This window comes from Tetrahymena thermophila (genome assembly GCF_000189635.1).
Source record: "Tetrahymena thermophila SB210 genomic scaffold scf_8254466, whole genome shotgun sequence".
NCBI classification, from domain to species: domain Eukaryota; phylum Ciliophora; class Oligohymenophorea; order Hymenostomatida; family Tetrahymenidae; genus Tetrahymena; species Tetrahymena thermophila.
In genome coordinates this window covers 74,686-93,879 of record NW_002476243.1, presented here as the reverse complement: position 1 = coordinate 93,879, position 19,194 = coordinate 74,686, and the positions used below count along the sequence as shown (strand labels likewise).

Here is a 19,194-nt window from a genome sequence, read left to right as displayed (position 1 = left end):
GCTCTTTTTTCTATATAATTTAAAAACTTTAAAGTGTCTTTACAAAAATATAGAAGTAATAGATAGTCTTAATCATTAATTTTAGATAGAATATCTAGACTTTTAATGTGAACTCAATTCTTAAAAATACAATAAAGAAAAGTTAAAAGTAAAAATAGTTTATATAAAAATAGAAGCAGACTGATATTTAAAAATTTATTTAGTAAACTATTAAAAAAGTTTAACTCTTTATTGTTGCTAAGTTGTTCTCATTTAAAAATAAATATTAAATAAAATTCAAACAAAATTTATATGTCTTAATAATTAATGTAGGGTTTTATTCTTTTACATAAAATAAAAAATTTTGTAAAAGATTAATTTAAATAGATAGATTGATATAGAAATTTGTATTTTCGATTAATATCTGCCTTAAATACAAAAAATAATTTATTGAGGAATTGTTTAAAATTAATTAAATTTTTAAAGATTTTAATAACAAATAAAAAATGCATCACTTTCAAGAAAGAAAATATATAAGCATAGAAGATGTAATTATATTTTTATTATTTTCATATTTTTATTTAACTTTTTTTGCGATATAAAGTTTTTGATCTCTTCTTTATCATCTCATACAGAAGCTATTATCGACTTTAGGTATTTATTAAAACTTTTATCTAAATCCATTTTTAAATATTTAAATTAGTTTTTTCTTTCAATATTAATTAAATTATCATTGGATAATTAAAACTAATTATAATTTAATGTTCTATTTTACTATTTAATCTTTCAAATATACTTTTGATCATATGTTTATATTTTTCATAATTAGATATAGATATTATGGAGATTATGATGAGGAAAAGTATTTTTCAGACTCTGATGAAGAAACCTTAGTAAAAGCCTCGTCTTAACATGCAATAAAAGGCTTATAAAATTTAAGTAAAGTATTAGTAAATTGCACTAATCTCTAAAAACTGGAATTAGATCTTTCGTAATTAAATTTCATTTTTAGTATTTTCAACTTTTTATTAAAAAATTAAAAGGACTTTTTTATTTTTATATATTTTTTAACTTTTATCTTAAAATCTTTTATTTATCTCGATTTTTTTTGACTTTTAATAATTATTATAAATAAAATTTATATAATAAAATATTTAAGAAAAAGTGAAACTGGTGATGAGATTTCTTAAGCATTAGGTTCTGTTTTAGAAAAATGTTCTAATATATCGAGTTTAAATCTTTACATAAAGTAAAATATTTACTTTTATTGTGATATCATTATCTTTTTATTAAAATTAATCATGATAAAATTAATTAATGAATTATTAATTAGTTTTGCTGATTATACATGTTTCCCATATTCTCTTTCAACTATTATTTTTATTGCTAAATTTTATTTAAAATTTACTAACCTTTTTTTTATTCTCTCTAAATAAATAATAACAAATTCCTTAAAAAATAAGTAAAAATAGAATTGGAGACAAATGCGCTTAAGAAATAGACTCTGCTTTCGCGTGCTGCCTTAATCTGTCATATTTAAAAGTCTTATTATGGTAAAAACAGTTTATTTATTTTTAATTTAATCTTATGAATTTATTTGATATAAAAACAAAAAATTAATTTAAGTTTTTCTATTCTTTATATTAATTAAATAAACTCTTTACTTATCTACATATGTATTTATTTCTAAAATATTTAATGAAATTTGTCAAATTTTTTGATTTAAACCCTTTTAGTTAATATTTATTTTTTAACAAATTTAACAATATTTTTTAAAGTGATAATTTAATTAGTGACAAAGGTGTGAGAAATATTTGTTCTAATTTTGAAAATCTGACCAAACTCACAACATTAGACATTTCACTATGGTAAAAGATAGATATCTATTTTATTTAACTTTTAGTTTTAATTTCAATTTGATTAAAATATATTCTAATACTAAATAAATAAACTAAAAAGACGTCTTTAATTTTTTTAAAATTAATTACTTTATTTTTTTATTTTACTGCTCCTTTTTTGATTATTAAATAAGTTTAACTATATTAAAGCGATAATAAAATTGGCGATTAGGGGACTTCAGACTTAAGTACTAACTTAGGAAAATACAAAAATCTATCGTTTTTGACTCTATGGTTGAGGTAAACAAATAAATATTTTTTCATTTTCATATTTCATGAGATTTACTATTTATTTTTTTTTAATTTTTTAAATTTTACATAATTTTCCAATCTATTTATGAATTAATTTACAGAAGTGATGATAATTTGCTTTAATAAAATTCCTTTTTCAAAATTATCTTGTTTAGAATTTGATTAAATAATCAATCAATTTATCTAATATTTTAAAAGATAGTGTCAGATTGGTTGTGGAGGTGCATCAGGTTTAGGGTTTGGCTTATCTTAATGTATTAATCTCTAAATACTTAAACTTTATCTATCGTAAAATAAAATATCTTGTTATTTTTATTTATTTAAAACTCCATAAGGTTCTTATAAAATCATTTAAACTTCAAAAAAAATTAAATTAATTTTTATTTTTAGGTGTTTATTGAAGATTTAAATTTAAAACATTAATAGATATAATCAAATCGGAGATTAAGGAGCCTCAGATTTAGGTTCTTCTTTAGGAGAATGCACCAAACTCAATGATTTATAATTAGAATTAGGGTTTGTTTTTCTTTTTAAATATTTTTACTTTTTAAATTTTTAATAAAAAAGCTTAATAAATTTCTCTAAAAAAAAGCAATTAATTCACCATACTTAATTATGGATATTTATTTATTTATTTATTTTTTATTATGAAATTTATATTTTGAAAAAATAAATTTATTTATAATAAAAGAAATAATAAAATTGGAGATATAGGGGCTTCTGGTTTATGTTCTACTTTATCAAATTGTGTTAATCTCACAAACTTATTACTCATTGTTTAGTAATAATATTTTATTTACTAATTAATTACACTTTTCAAATAAATGATTTGTAGTCAAAATGTTTGCTCATTTTTCAACAAATATTTATTTATTTATTTATTTTGTAAATAAATTAAAGTGATTTATTTAATTTAAAAGATACATAAATTAATCTCCTTATTTTAAATTAATAAATATATTTGTATTATTTATTAAAAGAGACAATTAAATAGGTTATGCTGGGGCAATAGGTTTAGGTTCTTCTATAGGTTAATGCACTAGTATCTAAAATTTAGAGATCTAGTTAAGGTAAAGAAATCAATGTATTTATTTATTTTTGTGATACCATAATTCTTCCATCTAATTCATAAGAGAATTTATTTATAACTAAAAAAATTATTTATCTTGGCTCCAAAGATGGGGGGGGGGGGGGAGGTGAAGGGGTATCCTTAATTAATGAGGATTTAGGGTATATTCTTTTGCATTTTATAAATATAAGTTTTTCAATGTTTTTTTTACTCCTTTTTTATCTCATTTAAACTAGTGACAAACAAAAAATTTTTTTAATTTAAATAGGAATAATAAATTTAGCGGATATGGTGCATCTGATTTTGGCAAAGCTTTCAAAAATAGTTCTAATCTCTAGGATTTGGTTTTAGACTTATAGTAAAATTTTTGTTTACTAAAAAGCTACAATTTTTTATAAGTCTTAATTTTTAAATATAAATTATTTTAACCATTTAATAAATAAAAGTAAATGCTAAATTGATGATCAATTTGCTTCATATTTATTTCATAGTTTACGAAATTGCATAAATATCAAGGACATGACACTTTAGCTTTAGTAAAAATTATTTAAGTCATAACAAATAGTTTTATTTTCATTTAACTAATTTATTTTTTTTGCACTCTATAAATTCTTTAATAATTTACTTAAATCCTTTAAAAATTTCAAAAAATTTAGGCTTCAATTAAGAAACATTAATTAATAATGGATTATTGTTATCATATTACTTACATTAATTATTTACATTATCTTTAAAAGCGGTAACAATATTGGAATAATAGGTGCTTCAAGTTTCAGTCATGCCTTTGCAAGCTTTTCTAATTTGGAATTTTTGGAACTAAATTTAATGTAGTATACTTTATTATATTTAATAATCTTATCTCCTGTTTCGTTCTAACCTATATCACTCGAAATTATCATATTTTAAAATAAGCCAAATTATTTTTGTTTTAAAATTATAAATTTCTTTTATAATTCAAATTATCTTATTTTTTTTGATTCAATAATAAAATAATCAACTATAAAAGGTATAATTAAATCGAAGATGAAGGAGCTTCAATTTTATTGAGCACATTAGAAAATTGTTCTAAGCTATTGTATTTGCGTGTTTAATTAGGGTAAAAATTTACTTTTCCATAATATTTTTATTAGTTTTAATTTAAATTAATATATTAATTTAACTTATGAATAAATTTTTTTCTTTAATTTAAATTCAAAATGGAACACTTTATTTTAAGTAACAATAAAATAGGTGATGAGGGAGCTATAGGAATAGGTAATTAGTTGGCTAAATGCAATTAAGTTTAAGAACTAACTCTCTCTCTAAGGTAAAAATGTTTAAATTTTTATTTTAGAAATGTATTAATTTCAATAATTTGATAGAATTTTAATTTAATTAAATATATTTAATTTATAAAGCCAATTTTATCAGGATTTATATTTTATTAAATTTACAAATTAATTTTCTATCTTTCAAATTAGTAATTATGACTTTGAAGACAACTCAATTAAAAGTCAAAATTAAATTGGTCCAAAAGGAATATATGGTTTAAGTTTTGGCATAGCTAAATGTAAAAACCTATAAAATCTTGAATTAAGTTTCTAGTAAATATTTAAATCTACCTTCTTTTTTTAAAAAATATTAAGATAAAATTATTTGTTTTTTTCAAAAAAACTTTAAAAAAAATGATATCTTTTGATAATAGTGATATTTAAATTAATGAAGAAACTGCATCAAATTTAGGTTCTGGCTTATCATACTGCAAAAATCTTTCAAAATTAACTTTAAATATGAAGTAAATGAGTTTATTTTTTTAATTAATTAATAAAGAAAGGAAGGAAGGAAGCTTTCTCAAAAACTTAGTTTTTATTTATTAGAAATTTTTATATTACTATTTACAAGCTTTTATTTATGATCTTCTTATCAATTTTTCATTAGCATACTTAAACAAACATTTTATTAAATAAGTTTTAGTAAATCATGTGCTTTGCTTTTGGGATCTGCTTTAATAAATAGCATTTAGCTCCCAACTTTAAATTTGGGTTTTACATTTGAGTAAATTTAATTTATTTTATTTTTTCTATTTTTCATAAAAATAATTAATTTCAAAAAATAATTTTATTTAAATGATATCAATTTATTTAATTTCTTCATATAAAAAAGTTATAATTAAGGAGATTAAGTATCAGATTAAACAATAAGAAATAAATTTCTGAAAATAAAGAGATTAGTTAATCACGATTTCAATTTTTGATTTTAGTTTTGGCTTTTAACCTATTTAAATATTCTCATTAATTATATATAATATTATAAGAAAGAGCATTTATGTTTATGTATTAAATATTTGGAAAAAAAACATTATCTCAACTATAGTTAAACAATAAATCTCAAATTAATTAATATACTGTATAGTATAATTCATCTTAAATTGTTAAAGTAATATGAAGAGCATAATTAAAATCTTAAAATAATGCTTAAAATATGGTTAGGGTTGGGTTTATTATTGTAGGACCGGCGATAATTCTGCCTATCTATTATATGTACTTTTTTTGTATTTATTGTGTATTAGTGATTGAATATAGAAAAAATTTTTTTTTTTTGTTTTTTAATTAATTAATTATGTATGATTTTTCAAACTCATTTTTCTATATAATTTTATAAATATTAAAGTGTCTGATTAATTCATTGCAAATATAAATTATTCTTTTACAACCATTTTAAAATTTCTTTCTCTAAATCATCAATAAAATTACTGACACTGTTAACAAACAAATTATACAAAATAATATATATAAGATTTTCTATGAAAAAAATAATTTTATGAATAGATAGAAATTAAATTCAAGTAAATATTTTTTGTTTTTAAACTTTAGATAGATAAAAATACAACAAATATATTTGTTTCAAATAAATCAACCAATAAGATACTCTTTTCTATATAATTTAAAAGTTTAAAGTGTCTATAAAAAATATAGAACTAATAGATATTCTTAACCATTTTAATTTTAGTACTTGCAAGTATGCAATGTAAACTTATTTTTTTCATAAAAATGTAATAAAGTATAGTTAAAAGTAAAAATGGTACATTTTAAAATAGAAATAATTTGGCATTTAAAAATTTATTTAATAAATTATTAGGAAAGTTTAAACTCTTAATTATACATGTTTGTTATTTCAAACAAATGAATAAATGATCTTTTCTACATAATTTAAAAATTTTAAAGCATCTGTAAAAAATATTCTAACCATTAATTTTAGATTCAGTCTGTATGTAAATATGTAATGTAAACTTATTTAATTCATAAAAATACAATAAGCTATAGTTAAAAATAATCTGATATTTAGAAATTTATTAAGTAAATTATTAGGATAGTTAGTTTATAAAATCTTAATTAAAACTGATTTGATATTTCAAATAAATAAATATGTGTTCTCTTCTATATAATTTAAAAATATTATAGCGTCTTTAAAAATTATAGAAGTAATTGATAATCTTAACTATTAATTTTAGAATATCTAGCTAGACTTTTTATGTGAACTTAATTCATAAAAATACAATAAAGGAAAGTTAAAAGTAGAAATATTACTCATAAAAATAGAAGCAGCCTGAAATTTAAAGAGTTATTTAGTAAGTTATTAGAAAAGTTTAAACTCTTTATAAAAGATTAGTTGTTGTCGTTTTAAAATAGATGTTAAATAATATTGAAAATTTAGATATTTTATGTCTTCAAAATTAATTAATGCAGGGTTTAATTCTTTTACATTCAATAAAAAGCATTGTAAAAGATTAATTTAACTGAAAGATAGATAAAGAAATTTGTATTTTGGATAAATATCTACCTTAAATACAAAAAATAAATAATGTATTGAGGAAATTGTTTATAATTAATTAAATTTTTAAAGATTTTTCATAAAAAATAAAATATGTATCGCAAATACGAAAGAGAATAAATAAGTATAGAAGATGTAATTATATTATTGATTATTTTCATATTTTAATTTAAATTTTTTTGCAATAAAAAGTTTTTGATCTCTTCTTTATCATCTCATACAGAAGTTATAATCGACTTTAGGTATTTATTAAAAATTTTATCTATATCAAATTTTAAGTATTTAAACTAGTTAATACTTTCAATTTTCATTAAATTATCTTTAAATAATTAAAGCTAATTATAATTTCATGTTCTATTTTACTATTTAAATTTTCAAAAAAATTTTTAATCCTATATTTATGTTTTTTATAAATAGATATAGATATCATGGAGATTATGATGAGGAAAAGTATTTTTCAGACTATGATGAAGAAACCTTAGTAAAAGCTTCGTCTTAATATGCAATAAAAGGCTTATAAAATTTAAGTAAAGCTTTAGTAAATTGCACAAATCTCTAAAAACTGGAATTAAATCTTTCGTAATTAAAATTCAATTTTTAGTATTTTCAACTTTTTATTAAACTAAATTAAAAGATCTTATTTATTTTCTTATATTTTTAACTTATACATTAAAATCTTTTATGTATCCTCGATTTTTTTTTAGTTTTAAAATTTAATTTAACTAAAATTTATTTAATAAAATATTTAAGAAGAAGTGAAACTGGTGATGAGATTTCTAAAGCATTAGGTTCAGTTTTAGAGAAATGTTCTAATATATCGAGTTTAACACTTTAAATAAAGTAAAATATTTACTATTATTGTGATTTTATTATCTTTTTATTAAAATTTTAATCATGATAAAAATTAATTAATTATTAATTAGTTTGCCTTATTATACATGTTTCCCATATTTTCTCTAAAAAAATAACAACAAATCCTTTAAATATAAAGCAAAAATAGAATTGGAGACAAATGCGCTTAAGAAATAGACTCTGCTTTCGCATACTGCCTTAATCTGTCATATTTAAAAGTCTTATTATGGTAAAAATAGTTTATTTATTTTTAATTTAATCTTATCCATTTAGTTGATATTAAAACAAAAAATTAATTTAAGTTTATACATATTTACTTATTTCTATAGCATTTAATGAATTTTTTTGATTTAATTATTATTTAACAAATTTAACAATATTTTTTAAAGTAATAATTTAATTAGTGACAAAGGTGTAATAAATATTTGCTCTAATTTTGAAAATCTAACAAAACTCTCAACACTAGACATTTCATTATGGTAAAAGATAGATATCTGCCTTATTTAACTTTTAGTTTTAATTTTAAATTGATTAAAATATATTTTAACATAAAATAAATTTACAAAAAAGCTGTCTTTAATTTTTTAAAATTCATTGCTTTATTTTTTTATTTTACTACTTATCTTTTGATTATTAAATAAGTTTATCTATATTAAAGTTATAATAATATTGGAGATTAGGGGACATCAGATTTAGGTACTAACTTAGGAAAATACACAAATCTATAGATTTTGACTCTATGGTTAAGGTAAATAATTAAAATTTTTTTCATTTTCATATTTCATGAGATTTACTATTTATTTTATTTTATTTTTTTAAATTTTACATAATTTTCCAATCTATTTTTGAATTAATTTACAAAAGCTATGATAATTTTTTTAAATTAAATTTAGTGTTCAAAATTCTTTTGTTTAATAGAATTTTATTAAATAATCAATTAATTTTGTCTAATATTTTAAAAGAGGGTGTCAGATTGGTTGTAAAGGGGCATCAGGTTTAGGGCTTGGTTTATCTAAATGTAGTAATCTCTAAAAACTTGCACTTTATCTAGAGTAAAATAAAATGTCTTCTTATTTATTTAAAACTTTATAAGGTTCTTACAAAATCATTTAAGCTTAAAAAAAAATAAATTAATTTTGTATTTATTCAAGTTTTACATTTAAAATATTAATAGATCTAATCAAATCGGAGATTAGGGAGCTTCAGATTTAGGTTCTTCTTTAGGAAAATGCACCAAACTCAATGATTTATAATTAGAATTAAGGTTTGTTTATCTTTTTAAATTTTTTTACTTTTTAAATAATTAATAAAAAAGCTTAATAAATTTCATTATAAAAATGAAATTCATCACAATTAATTATGGAGATTTATTTATTTTTTATGATGAAATTTATATTTTGAAAGTAATATTCTTCATTAAATTTTTAACTTAGCAAATTCTTTAATAAATTTTTTTATTTATGATTAAAGAAATAATAAAATTGGAGATATTGGGGCTTCTGGCTTATGCTCTACTTTATCAAACTGTGTTAGTCTCTCAAACTTATTACTCAGAATTTTGTAATAATATTTTATTTACTAATTAATTACACTTTTCAAATAAATAAATGATATTCTTATTTTTTTATTTTCTAAATAAATAAAAGATTTTTGATTTAATTTTAAAGATTTTTATAAATTAATCTCCTATATAAAAATAATTGAATCATATTTTTTTAATTTATTAAAAGTGACAATTAAATAGGCGATGCTGGGGCATTAGGTTTAGGTTCTTCTTTAGGTTAATGCACTAGTATTTAAAATTTACTAATTTCGTTAAGGTAAAAAAATGAATACATTTATTTTGTTTTTGTGATACCATAATTCTTCGATCTATCTAACCCATAAGAAAATTTATTTAGCAAAATTCAATATGACAATAATTTAAAAGAAATTGTCTTTATATCATGAAATCAATCTTAACATTTTAGGTTTTACAATACTATTTTTTTTAATTTGTAATTAAACATAAAAAATTTTTAAATATCAGAAAAAAATTAAATATTTAAAATATTTTATTTGATTTTATATTTATTTAGTGAATATGAGGAAATAAATACATTGATATGTTTATTATTATGAAATTAACAATCTACATAAATTATAAATTTCTAAATCATTTTTTTTATTTCTTTTTTATCTCTTTTAAACTATTGATAGACTAAAAAATTATTCTAATTTAAATAGGCATAATAAATTTAGCAGATAGGGTGCATCTAATTTTGGTAAAGCTTTCAAAAATAGTTATAATCTCTAGACTTTGGATTTAGACTTATTGTAAAAAATTTTTATTTATTTAAATATAAACTATTTTAATCATTTAATAAATAAAAGTAAATGCTAAATTGATGATCAATTTGCCTCAGATTTATTTCTTAGTTTACAAAATTGCATAAATATCAAGGAATTGGCACTTTAGCTTTTGTAAAATTATTTAAGTGTTATCAAATAGTTTTATTTTTATTTGACTAATTTATTTTTGCGCTCAACTAATTCTTTGATAATTTGCTCGAATCTTTAAAAGATTTCAAAAAAATTAGGCTATAAATTAAAAAAAATTAATTAATAATGGATTATTGTTATCATATTACTTCATTAATTATTTACATTATCTTTAAAAGCGGTAACAATATTGGAATAATAGGTGCTTAAAGTTTCAGTCATGCCTTAGCAAACTTTTCTAATATAGAATTTTTGGATCTATCTTTACTGTAATATACTTTATTATATTTAATAATCTTATTAAATTATAATCTATATCACTCCAAATTACCAATTTAAAATATGCCAAACTACTTTTATTTTACAATTATAAATTATCTTTTTGAATTTAAATTATTTAAAAATAATTTAAAAGCTTTCAAATCATCATATTTATTTGATAATAATTAATTTAATATATTTTTTATTTTAATTATTTATTTCATATTTTATTACAATATTTTTTTAAAGTTACCCCTTATTCAATAATAAAATAATATATGTTAAAAGGTATAATTAAATTGCAGATAAAGGAGCTTCAATTTTATTGAGCACATTAGAAAATTGTTCTAAGCTATTATGTTTGTTTATTTCTTTATAGTAAAAAGTTACTTTTTCATAATTTTTTATTAACTGTTAGTTTAGATCAAAAATTAACTGATGAATAAATTTATATCTTTAATTTAAATTCAATATGGAACACTTTATTTTAAGAAACAATAAAATAGGCGATGAGGGAGCAATAGGAATAGGTAATTCGTTGGCTAAATGCAATTAAATTTAAGAATTAAATCTCTCTCTAGGGTAAAAATATTTAAATGTTTATTTTATAAATGTATAATATATCAATTTAATTTTTTTCTTTATATATTTTGTAGTTTTATCATTATTTTTGCTTTTCTTAAGTTTACAAATTAATTTCTATCTTTCTAATTAGTAATTGTAGCCTTGAAGAAAACGCAATTTAAAGTAAAAATTAAATTGGTCCAAAAGGAATATATGGTTTAAGTGTTGGTTTAGCTAAATGTAAAAGCCTATAAAATTTTGAATTCAGTTTCTAGTAAATATTTAAATCTGCCTGCCTTCTTTTTATTATATTTGAAATTTAAAAAAATTCATTTAAAATTCTTTGTTATTTCAAAAAAACTAAAAAAAACAATGTTTTTTGATTATAGTGATATGTAAATTAATGAAGAAACTGCATCAAATTTAGGTTATGGCTTATCACACTGCAAAAATCTTTCAAAATTAACTTTAATTATGAAGTAAATGAGTTTATTATTTTTAATAGTCCATTTTTTTTAAAAATAAATCATTTAAATTTAATTAAATAATAAAAAAAACTTGCTCAAAAGCTTAGTTTTTTATTTATTTGAAATTATTATTTAGCTATTTATAAGCTTCTATTTATGATCTTCTTCTCAATTTTTAATTAGCTTATTTAAAATAACATATTATAAAATAAGCTTTAGTAAATCATGTGCTATGCTTTTGGGATCTGCGTTAATAAATAGTGCTTAGCTCCCAACTTTAAAATTGGAATTTACAATTGAGTAAAATTAATTTATTTTTTTATTTATATTTTTCATAAAAATAATTTTGTTAACATGATATTAAATTTATTTAATTTCTTCATATAAAAAAGGTATAATTAAGGAGATATTGTATCAGATTCAACAATAAGAAATAAGTTTCTGAAAATAAGGAGATTAGTTAATCACGATTTCAATTTTTGATTATAGCTTTGATTGTATCCTTTTTAAATATTCTCTTTAATTATAGATAATAATTATAAAAAAAGAGTATTTATGTTTACATATTAAATATTTGGAGAAAAAACATTTTCTCAACTATATTTAAATTAGTGTTAGGCAAAATTATTCTAATATTTATTATTTCAAAATTTTTTGAATATTCGGATTATTCATTAATATGAAAAACAATATATTTAGATTCTTAATTTTTATTTTAAAATTTTTTATTTCAATTTGGAATCATTATCAATAAAATAAATTAGTTTATTAAATTAAGAATAGTAAAAATAATAGCAAAAGATTCATATAGAATTTAATTAAGAAGTGTTAGAAAAAAAATCAACAAGAGCAAAAAAAATATTTGAGGAATTAATGGACTGTTTTTAGAAATAAACAGCAAAATATAAGATCCCTAAATAAATAATACGTTGCTTGATTGATAATTATAAAAGCACCTTATTTGAACCCTAATATTCGAACTAAAGAAAAACAAAATATTTTTGAAAAATAAAAATTTTTAAATTTAATACTTTTAAATATATGTTTACATGAAAATCCTATTTTTTAAAAGAAAGAAATATGGTAGGTAATTCAATGAATTGCAAAATTGCATTTTAATTAAAATCTGAATCATTTTTTTTTTGATAATTAAAAAGACGTATAAAAAATTTATTAATAATTTGATAAAATTAATTATAAATAATAAAAAACATTTATTTTCTTTTTGAAATTAAAAAAATTAAAGTAATATTTTAAATACTATGGATAATGTTTGATTAGAAAAAATAGAAGTATTTATAGATATTACATATTTTGTTAGGGATGTTAAGCAATATTAAATATGATTAATCAAATGTTTATAAGTATGTAGTAATCCTTAAGAAATAATCAGAATTTTATTGTTAAAAATAGAAGGGATATAATAAATTGCATTTGATAGATAGATAGATTGTAGTATTAATTTATTATGTATCAGAAGATATTATTGATTTATTTATATTCAAATTATTTGATGCTATTTAAAGGTAAATAAATAAATAAGTTCGAGTTGCTTATTTTAATTTAATAAAAATTAAATGCCTATTTATTATTTTTAATGCACACTTATTTGTTATTTTAATTGAATAAATTATTAATATTGGAAACAACAAATTTAATATAGAGCAAATAAATAATACTTAATTAAATAAGCTATTAATTTACAATATGAAAGAACCTCTTTTAAAAGGCAGCGAAATTCATACATAAGAATAAGAAAAGCATTAATCTATCAAAAATCTGCTTCCTCAATAATCTGTTAAAGGAGATGACCATAATTTATTTTTTACAGGTCTTTCTAATCTCATTTAAAAGGTTAAGAAATAAACATCTTAAGGATAGTAAATACAAAACGAAGATGTGGCTTAGAATATAACAAAAACTACTTAACTTGGGCCATGCGTCGTAAAGCTATAAAATTATCTCGATGGTTTAGAGGATAAACAGGAAAATTTCAACTCAAAGAAGAGAAAAAGTCTGAAAAGTATTTTTTGGTTTATGACGAGAAGATAATTAATTATTGGTTTGACTCTTTCAATCTTATAAAATGCTGTAGGATGTGGAGCTATTTTTATTTTGGATTTGATTACAGATGAACTAAAAAAAGAGGAAAGAGAAGCAAATTATAAAATAAAAATTAGTTTTATGCTGCTTGGAATTGTGATGCTTTATTTCATAAAAAACATTTTATTCTCTTAATACACTTGGTGTTAGGCTAAGTGGAAGTCTGAATGTAGAACAACACTTTAGTATGTGACCTTCTAAAAATAATTAAAGTCAAAGATATTTAGTTCTCCTACAGACTAGAAAAAGAGTCAACCTAAAAAAGCAAATGGGAGTGATAAAAATAGCAAAAACCCTTAAAAGATACCTGATATAAACAATATAATGACTGTAGATGTCAACTAATGTTTGAGTTTATATTGGTCTCTAATTGAGACTGTAAGCAGTATTATTACTTTGACAATAGTTCTAGTTCTAATTTATTACAAAATAGGAGCTGCAATCTTAGCTGGTATTTATGTCTTAATTGCTTCCTTTTTAGTTAACTTAGTTCTAACTCTATCAATGTCTGTAAAACCTTTAAATTTTTAAAATATATTTCCATAATTCTAAATTAATATAAATAAATTGCTAATTTCTATAAGATTAATCCAAAATAAATAAAACCATTTTTTATAATTAAGTTGAATGGAAAATTTACTAATATTTTAAATTTAAAAAAGTTTCTATACTCCAAGTAATATAGAATGAAAGACAAGAGAATAGTATTGACGAAGGATGTTATAGATGGAATTAAAAGCATTAAATATCTTGGATGGGAGAAAATATTCTAAAAAAAAATTGAAAAAGCTAGGTCTGGAGAGTATTCCTTTATTATGTCCACAAGATGTCTGGATGGAGTCATTAGTGTCTTTTGGAACAGCATAAGCTATTTCTTGCTCTTCTTTTTCCTTGTAGATTTTATAAATGAGGGAAATTAACTAAAGGATTCAAATGTCTTTACAATAATTGCACTATTTGGATATCTAACTTATCCTATGGGAATTTTGCCTTGGTCTATTGGATATCTCGTTAAAATAAGAGTTTCTTTTAACAGAATTTGCTAGTTTTTAGAAGACAAAGAAATTACTCCCCAATTCGAACGTAATCTTTTATAAAAATAAATCTAAATTTATATCAAATTTCCTTAACCCAAATATCCTAAAATAAATTGGATATTTTAAGACAATCAAAAATAAATTTATATTAATTTTTACATATTTTTAGTTTTTTTTTTATCCACTTAATTAATTAAATATCCTTTTAAATAAGTCATATCTGTTTTTCTGATGGAATAAAATACCTGAAATATAATTTTAAGTTAAGGCTAAATTTTACTTAACTAAATTTTATGCAACTAAACATTCATTTATAATATTTTACTCTGGTAAATAAATCTAGATAGAGGAGGATAAAATAACGAGTTTGCGAACACTGTTATTGGTGATGTTTAAAATTCTCATGAAAATATTGCATTGTAAATAAAAAATATGAAATTTATGTGGCCAAGCAGAGAAGTAAAAGAGGAATTTGAATTTACTGATTCAATATATCAAAACAAACACGAAAGCCAACTAAAAGAGTGTCATGATTTTATTGAAGAAAAATAAGAAACACAGTCTTTTGAATTAAATATTGAAGATTTTTCAATCTAAAAAGGAACTTTAAATGTTATAGTTGGTAGAACAGGTAAATTAATTTATATAAAAATATTAGATTGTTCCTTAGAACAAATACCTTATTATTTACATAATAAGATTTTTTTTTTAAATTATTAAATTTTTACTGATGATCAATCAAGAAACATTTTTATTATTTTTATTTCAATTTTGATCAAAGCTACAAACGAAATGTCATGGTTTATAAATTTTAATTAGATAATTATCATTTTTTTAATTTTTTTTTTTTTTGTAAATTTTATTTAGATAAAAAGAAACATTTTTATTATTTTTATTTCAATTTTGATCAAAGCTACAAATTAAATATCATGGTTTATAAATTTTAATTAGATAATTATCATTTAAATTGTTTACAAACATTTTAATAATTTGATACTTAATTTTATGAAATTTTAGGTAGTGGAAAGAGTGCTTTACTAAACGCTTTACTGAAAGAAATGGATTGTTAAGTTTTTAACAAAAGAGCATTTGAAAAAAGTATTTCTTTGATTTCTAAATCTGAAAATGAAAATAGTTAAATTATTAACAATTCTTCATTTTATTTAGAAGGAAAAGTTGCTTATGTTGCTTAAAACCATTGGCTTTAAAATAAATCAATTAGAGATAATATTCTTTTTGGAGAAGAGTATTCTTAAAAGTGGTATGATACATGTCTAAAAGTATGTGAATTAAAAGAAGATTTGCAAGCCTTTAAGGAAGGTGATTAAAAACTTGTAGGACCTAACGGATCGAACTTAAGTGGAGGATAAAAACAGAGAATAGCACTATGCAGAGCTGTTTATTCAGATAGTGATATTTATTTGCTTGATGATATTTTTAGTAGCTTGGATGCTCATGTTGCAAAAAGAATATTTTTAAAATCAGTTAAATAATTACTTGTAGAGAAAAGGAAAAAAACAGTATTAATGGTAACAAGCCATTTTGAGATACTGAAAGCAGGTAAAATTAACCCATCTTAAATGATTTTAATAGATAGAGGGCTTATTATTAGAGACACAATAGCTATTGAATAGTTTATGAAAGCAAGTTAGGCTTTTAATATGCATAGAGATGATCCTTCTAGAACAAGAAATAATTCTCTATCTATAGAAGAAGTCGATTATTCAAAGTTATAAATTGATGATTCTTTTCTTGCCTCCTCTAGATCAAGTTCTTTATCTTCTTTATTAATGCAAGTACATTTTTAAACTTTACATTCTTAATAAATATTTTTTAATATTTGGAGAGGTTACTTACTTATTTATTCACTTATATATAAAACACAATATTTTTTTAGTTAAATTGCTTAGAATATTAATTTAATGCTTATAATAAATAGAAAGAAGATACAGAAGAAACAAATTAAGAGATAAAAATAAAACTTGAAGATAAAAAACCAAGTGAAGTCAAAAATGAAGAAGTTAGAGAATAATCTTCAATTAAGTTTTCAACACTTGCTACATATTTTAGTACTATGGGATACATTTTCTTAATGTTTTTCTTAGCCTTTAATTTTTTGATGCAAGGAAGCTAAATGCTTATAGATTTTTGGTTAAGAGACTACACTAATCATTAAAGCTCATTTTTCAACAATATTAATGACACTTTTGACACTTTTACAAAAGCATTTTTCTTCTTAATTTTCTTAAATCTTGGCATAACAGCCTTAAGAAGTTTTTTTTACTGTTTATGTGCTCTTCTAAGCAGCAGAAGAATGTTCCTTAAGCTTAATAAAAGCATACTTTTCAGTAAAATGAAATTTTTCGATACTAATCCTGTTGGACGTATTATCAGCAGACTAGCAGATGATGTTGATTCAGTTGATTATTATCTGCCTTGGTAGTCATAAACATTCATGGAGCAGCTTGCATACTCAATAGGGTAAAATTATCTAAATTATATTAAAAATATTAAATGCAAACTTTTACTTTGAATATATTTTAAGTTATCCTGTTGGCATTATCGTTCAGTTCCCTTGGATTGTCATTATCATTTTAATATGCTTTGCTTTTATTTACTATGTCTAAAGGCAGTTTAGAGATTCGAATAGAGAAATTAAAAGACTCAACTCTGTTAATACTGGTAAAGTTTTAACTGTTGTAAGTGAGTGCTGTAAAGGTGTAACAACAATTAGAGCATTTGAGAAATAAAATTATATTTTAAAGGACTTTTTTGCTAAATTAAATGAAAGCGTAAATACATTTGCAGTAAGCTAAGGAGTTTAAGTTTGGATGATGATCAGATTGCTTACTATAAGCAATTTAGTGTTTTGTTTTGTGAGCATTTCTAGTATTGTCATTGTTGTTTTCGATTTAGATTTTAATTACAACACAATAGCTATGTGTCTTACTTATTCCATTTTACTTTCTACTAGGTTTTCTGATCTTATGTAATACTTTTGTAATGTTGAACAATATTTGATAAGTGTGGAGAGAATAAGATAATACTTCTGTAACGAATAAGAGAATCCAAGCGAGATAATCGCTAAAAGTTATTTTAATTATGAAAAATAATCATCGAAAATTGACGATTAAAAAGAAAGAATTTAATAATTGAAAGAAGATTAAAGTGATGCTGAAATTGAATTTTAAAATGTTTATCTTTCATACGAAAGCTCAATTTAAAATAGCATAGATATAGAATAGATGCAAGGAGAGCAAGCTGAGAAATGTTTTGCTTTGAGAGGAATTTCTTTTAAAATTAAAAAAGGAGAAAAAATCGCATTCTGCGGAAGAACTGGTTCTGGTAAATCTTCTATTTTGAATTTGATTTTTGGAATGTATCATTTCTAAAGAGGAGAGATATTTGTTAAAGGAAAAAATATAAAAGTAATGACTCTTTAGGATTTAAGACAGCAGATGGCTATCATTCCTTAGTTTGGATTCTTGTTTAAAAGTACTTTAAGAGATAACTTAGATCCTTCAGGGAAATTAAATGATACGTAAATTTAGTGTAAAATAGCAAACTCAGGAATATCTTTGGAGTCAATTCAATTTAAGGAACATAAATCTTCTAATTCGTATAGATCAGAAAATGAAACTAGGTATTAATTATAGCTATAATAAGATGCTAATTTAGACTCTTTGATTCAGGAAGGAGGAGCCAATCTCTCAAATGGATAAGCATAGATAATCAATTTTCTTAGAATCATCCTAAAAGATACAGACATCATTTGTCTAGATGAAGCTACCTCAAATATGGACCCAATCACCGACTCATTATTAAACTAAGCTCTGTTTGATTTCTCCAAAAATAAAACATTAATTGTAGTCACTCATCGCTTAGAAAATATAGATAAATTTGATAGAGTATTTGTTATGGATTCTGGTAAAATAGCAGAATGTGGACATGTAAGCGAACTTAGAAAAGCAGAAAATGGCTTTTTTAATAGATTAACAGAAAATTAAAATACAAAATGAATCAATTTTTATAAAATTAATTCAGATTAATAAAAACATTTTATTTAAATTAAAGTTAAGTTTAAAAATTAATTTTATTAATTTATTTTTCATTCTTTCTGATTAATATAAATTTGAAATTTAGAAAATAAAATAATTATTAATTTGTTAATTTTTATTAATATCTATATAAAAAATAATGTTGCAGATAATTAAATAAATAATACTGTTAAAATTCTTACATTAAGACACCAATATATAAAACACTTATTTGATATTTAAAAAATATGTACCTACACAGTTCGTGATATTTTAATTACAGGATTAGTAATAATTATAAATTACATTACATTACAGCTTTATTTAAAAAATATCAATATTTATTAAAGATTTTAGAATGAAATCTGCTAATGAATTATTTTA

The 19,194-nt window shown here is 20.7% G+C and overlaps 3 protein-coding genes across 3 annotated transcripts; all 3 read left to right on the top strand. All coding sequences in view use genetic code 6, as the record gives it.

The window, feature by feature from the left end:
- Positions 1–485: 485 nt before the first annotated feature.
- Positions 486–5,431, top strand: TTHERM_00951820 (tetratricopeptide repeat protein; the record flags this gene model as incomplete). The annotated part of the gene is made up of 20 exons (XM_001022824.2): positions 486–527; positions 584–633; positions 809–970; positions 1,139–1,228; positions 1,443–1,532; positions 1,758–1,847; positions 2,028–2,117; positions 2,328–2,417; positions 2,556–2,645; positions 2,821–2,910; positions 3,110–3,199; positions 3,467–3,556; positions 3,645–3,734; positions 3,936–4,025; positions 4,205–4,294; positions 4,415–4,504; positions 4,659–4,781; positions 4,883–4,972; positions 5,146–5,232; positions 5,341–5,431. 20 exons carry the CDS (start codon positions 486–488, stop codon positions 5,429–5,431), a joined length of 1,815 nt encoding a protein of 604 aa, XP_001022824.2.
- Positions 5,432–7,101: 1,670 nt separating this feature from the next.
- Positions 7,102–12,116, top strand: TTHERM_00951810 (tetratricopeptide repeat protein; the record flags this gene model as incomplete). The annotated part of the gene is made up of 20 exons (XM_001022823.2): positions 7,102–7,143; positions 7,201–7,250; positions 7,426–7,587; positions 7,759–7,848; positions 8,000–8,089; positions 8,250–8,339; positions 8,519–8,608; positions 8,823–8,912; positions 9,035–9,124; positions 9,331–9,420; positions 9,591–9,680; positions 10,087–10,176; positions 10,234–10,323; positions 10,521–10,610; positions 10,891–10,980; positions 11,095–11,184; positions 11,318–11,440; positions 11,556–11,645; positions 11,847–11,933; positions 12,026–12,116. The coding sequence occupies 20 exons, from the start codon at positions 7,102–7,104 to the stop codon at positions 12,114–12,116; spliced, it is 1,815 nt and encodes a 604-aa protein (XP_001022823.2).
- A 1,224-nt stretch (positions 12,117–13,340) lies between these two features.
- Positions 13,341–18,792, top strand: TTHERM_00951800 (ABC transporter C family protein; the record flags this gene model as incomplete). The annotated part of the gene is made up of 6 exons (XM_001022822.3): positions 13,341–14,246; positions 14,399–14,819; positions 15,117–15,404; positions 15,791–16,569; positions 16,713–17,254; positions 17,319–18,792. The coding sequence occupies 6 exons, from the start codon at positions 13,341–13,343 to the stop codon at positions 18,790–18,792; spliced, it is 4,410 nt and encodes a 1,469-aa protein (XP_001022822.3).
- Between the last annotated feature and the right edge of the window lie 402 nt (positions 18,793–19,194).